The sequence below is a fragment of the Herpailurus yagouaroundi genome, unplaced genomic scaffold (assembly GCF_014898765.1).
Source record: "Herpailurus yagouaroundi ecotype Mexico unplaced genomic scaffold, PumYag 200, whole genome shotgun sequence".
NCBI classification, from domain to species: Eukaryota; Metazoa; Chordata; class Mammalia; order Carnivora; family Felidae; genus Herpailurus; species Herpailurus yagouaroundi.
Window position 1 is genome coordinate 5,381,878 of NW_024412431.1, and position 3,555 is coordinate 5,385,432.

The 3,555-nt window shown below is 59.8% G+C and overlaps 1 protein-coding gene across 1 annotated transcript in view; it reads left to right on the forward strand.

Annotated features, from left to right (window-relative positions):
* The first annotated feature begins 172 nt into the window (after positions 1-172).
* The window catches only part of LOC121013844 (adhesion G protein-coupled receptor E2-like), a 44,676-nt gene continuing 41,293 nt past the window's right edge, over positions 173-3,555 (forward strand). Inside the window, exons 1-7 of the mRNA XM_040449649.1 lie at positions 173-179; positions 578-817; positions 1,430-1,561; positions 2,105-2,251; positions 2,710-2,856; positions 2,945-2,991; positions 3,137-3,500. Coding sequence (XP_040305583.1) covers positions 173-179; positions 578-817; positions 1,430-1,561; positions 2,105-2,251; positions 2,710-2,856; positions 2,945-2,991; positions 3,137-3,500 — 1,084 coding nt within the window. The remainder of the gene's footprint in view (positions 180-577; positions 818-1,429; positions 1,562-2,104; positions 2,252-2,709; positions 2,857-2,944; positions 2,992-3,136; positions 3,501-3,555) is intronic.

Genomic DNA, 3,555 nt, shown 5'->3' on the forward strand with positions numbered 1-3,555 from the left:
GGTGCTTCCTCATTTCGTATCTGCGATAGGCTCTGATAAGAGTCACTTCCTCCAGGGTTGGCGGTAGTAAGACTCTTCCAGAGACACCCTGGGGCATCTTGAACACGCCTGACACCAGAGACGGGGGAGTGGGGGATGGGCCCTGTGAGGTGTACTTGGGCCACTGTGAGTAATGGGAGGTGAAAGCTGTCAACGGGCAGGGGCTTTTAGCCTCAGGTGTGAGTGGTGAGTGTCACCCAGCCACGACTCCCCCCACTGTCCGCATTGAGAGTGGCCTCCAGTGCCACCATCCCTCTGACTGGAGCCCACCCCCAGCTTCCCGATGGTGCAAATGGTCTCAGAAGGGAGGGTCTGGAGCCCAAGTCAGGGCCTCCATCTGGCCCACGAGGCCCGCAGAGGGGGATGCAGACCTCCTTCTAGCCCCCGTCACGACACAGCAGAGTGTATGGATCTAGGTGCCGTCAGGCCCGGCCGGAGAGCAGAGGTGAGCAGATCAGTCGGCAGGCTTTCTAGAGCGGCTGGCTCCAGCTCGGTCCACCGAACTGTGAACTGAGTTCTCTCTGGGTCCCCACGGCAGAGGAGGGCTGGAGGCCACGGCCTCTGCCCTGTGGGAACTCACTCTTTTGGCTGGTGACCCTTTGTTCGTTCTCTTGTGTTCCAGACATCGATGAGTGTGGGCCACCCTTGCCAGTGTCCTGTGGAAAATTTGCAGACTGCCAGAACACAGAGGGGAGCTTCTACTGCAAATGCAGCTCCGGATACCTGCTTGCTTCTGGGGCAAAAGCGTTCCGGAGTGAGAGTGAGAACACGTGTCAAGGCAAGAACCACCCCGCACCTTCCGTCTCCCCATCTACGAGGTTTGGGGTCACTGGTCTCACTTTCTCCACAGAACGTCCTACCTGGTCTCCTATGCCTTTCCAAACTCCAGGGCTCAAGGTACATCACACGCTCACAGCATGTGTGTTCCAACACAATATCCACCTTCTTCACGGTCATCAAAGGCTGCCGTGAAGAGTCCTTCCCCTCCTGGAGCCCACATGTGCTTGGCCACACTGGGAGCCCTCCCAGACCCCCGGGTCATGAGAAACGTGGGGGAGGGAGGTTTGAGGAGGGAGGAGCCCATCTTCCCCAGCTGGCCCTGGCCCTGGCCAGCAGCCCTGCCCGGAGAAGACACCTTCTGGCTTCCTGGCTTGGGTTCTTGTCCGCTCAGCCTCCATCTGTTTTCCCGTGCAAGGCTCTGCCTGATTCTCCCCAAGAATTTCAACATATGGACAAACATCTGGGCCACCATGCTTTGCCCCTAGGACGCCTCCATGTGAATTAGAAAAGGCACCCCCGCTCGCTGAGGAGACGGCGGGGCCTTCCAGATGCTTCTATCCCAGGAAACAGCTGCAGGCAGCCCTCCAATGCCCTCTCCTTCCCCCTGCAGACGTGGACAGATGTCAGCGGAAACCCAGACTCTGTAAAGGCCGCAGCATCTGCATCAACACCCAGGGCAACTACACCTGCAGGTGCCCACCCGGCTTGGAGCTCAACCTGAGCGACCCAAACGTGTGCTCAGGTAGAGGCCCCGGAAGACGCTGTGAGGCTGTGAGGCTGCGCCGGAGCTGGGGCGGGGCCAAGGCGGACCCCGCAGCCCACGGAGCAGGCCCAATCATCTGCCTCCCCAGAAGGCCCACCACAGAGCGGGGAGGTAGCAGGGCCTTCCGGGCCTGGGGTTCCCTTGTGGAGCCCCCCGCCTCTGTGAGCATCCCCTGGTCTCGCCCCTTCCTCACCTGCCTCTTGGGAGCAGGGGGAGGGTGTCGCTTCCAGTTCCTGGAAAGGGGGCCTGGGCCAGAGCTGGGGAGGGAGTAGCTGAGAGTCCTTGGAAAGAAAGTCCGGTCCCCATGACTCAGTTTCCCCCCTGGTTTCACAGCCTGTAAACCGGGGACCATGGTCCCTGCCACGCCCATCTTGCAGGGAGGCCATCATAAGGTGCACTGAGATTGAGGTTGAAGGTCACCAGGGGGCAGCACGTGCAATAACAGCAGGGTCCCTGATGCCGGGCAGTGAGAGGTGGGTGCAGCCAGCGGAGGGGACCCTGACCCTCTGGCTTTGTCCTCAGATGTGAATGAATGTACCTCGGGGCAAAACCCGTGCCACAACACCACCCACTGCCTCAACAACATTGGGAGCTATGAGTGCCGCTGCCTCCCTGGCTGGAAGCCCATTCCTGGGTCCCCCAATGGCCCAAACAACACCGTCTGTGAAGGTCCAGAGCTCAGATGCCACATCCTGGAGACCCACACTCAGAACAGCTGATTGCATGCGTATTCAGTGGCACCCACACCACCCAAGCAGGATGAATGCTGGCGGTGCCCTGCTGTGCCAAGCATTAATTCTCTTGAGGCTCGATGGGAAAAGATCTGGGGGGGGGGCGGGGATCCTGGGGAAGGAGCCGGGGTACTGAGGAGCAGGCTCCTTGGAGACCCCAGGCGGCAGCTAATTACCAACTGGGACAAAGGTGTTTCAATAGTTCACAACTTGCACATCTGTACAGGGCTCACGTGCTATGTGTCAGGCCTCCCCACACTTTCCAGAACTCCTGCATCACCAGGATGTGGGGTCGGCAGGGGACGTCACCTCCAGCCAAGGTGGGAGGTACTAATATGGGGAAAGGGGGCGGGACACAGAAGGAGAAGGGCCCGAGTCCCGTCTTTGTGTCCCCAGATGTGGACGAGTGCAGCTCCCGGCCGCCTGTGTGCCACAACTCCACAGTCTGCGTCAACACCGTGGGCTCATACAGGTGCCGCTGCCGCCGTGGCTGGGAGCTCAAACCCGGATTCCAGGATAAGCAAACGAACACCACCTGTCAAGGTACCTGGTCTGACCTGACCCCAGCCGCCATCCCAACACACGCACAGACACTCTCACGCCTAATAAATGGCTGTTCTATCGCCTGCAGAGATGTCCTTCCCTGCCTGGACCGAACCCCCTGGAATCAAGAGCCAGGTGGGTGGCCCCAGCAGGGGCCAGGAGGCAGGAATCCCTCTGTGCCGCCCGCCTCATTCCCCCAATTTCCCCAAGCTCCCCCCCACCCCCACCCCAACACGCATACGCGAGGCTCTCTGACCCGCCCCTTCTCCTCTCTTCCCAGAGACTCTCCAACTTCTTTAAAAAAGTCCAAGTTCTGCGCAGAGACTTCAAGCCGGCCTTGGCTCAGGGCACCATCCAGGTAGGAGCACAACTCAGGAGAAGAAAGAGAACCTGGGCATCCCATAGAGGCCTGGGAGGAGGCTGCCCCATCACCATGACAGCTTCTCTGAGACCCCGCCCCTCCCACGGTGGGTGGGAGAGCAGACACGCCAGTATTCACACTGCTGGGCACCCACCTGCGCCCACAAATGACTTTTCTTCTCGCTGTTTCTGGACATTGGGCTTTATGTCATTCTTGGCATTTGTGAACAGGGTTGACCATGAGCGCTGGATTCCAGGGGCAAAGACCCAGGGAGTCAGCCCCAGTACCACCTTTATCTACCAATCAGTTTCTAGGGGCTGTTCTCCGGGGCTGAGTGG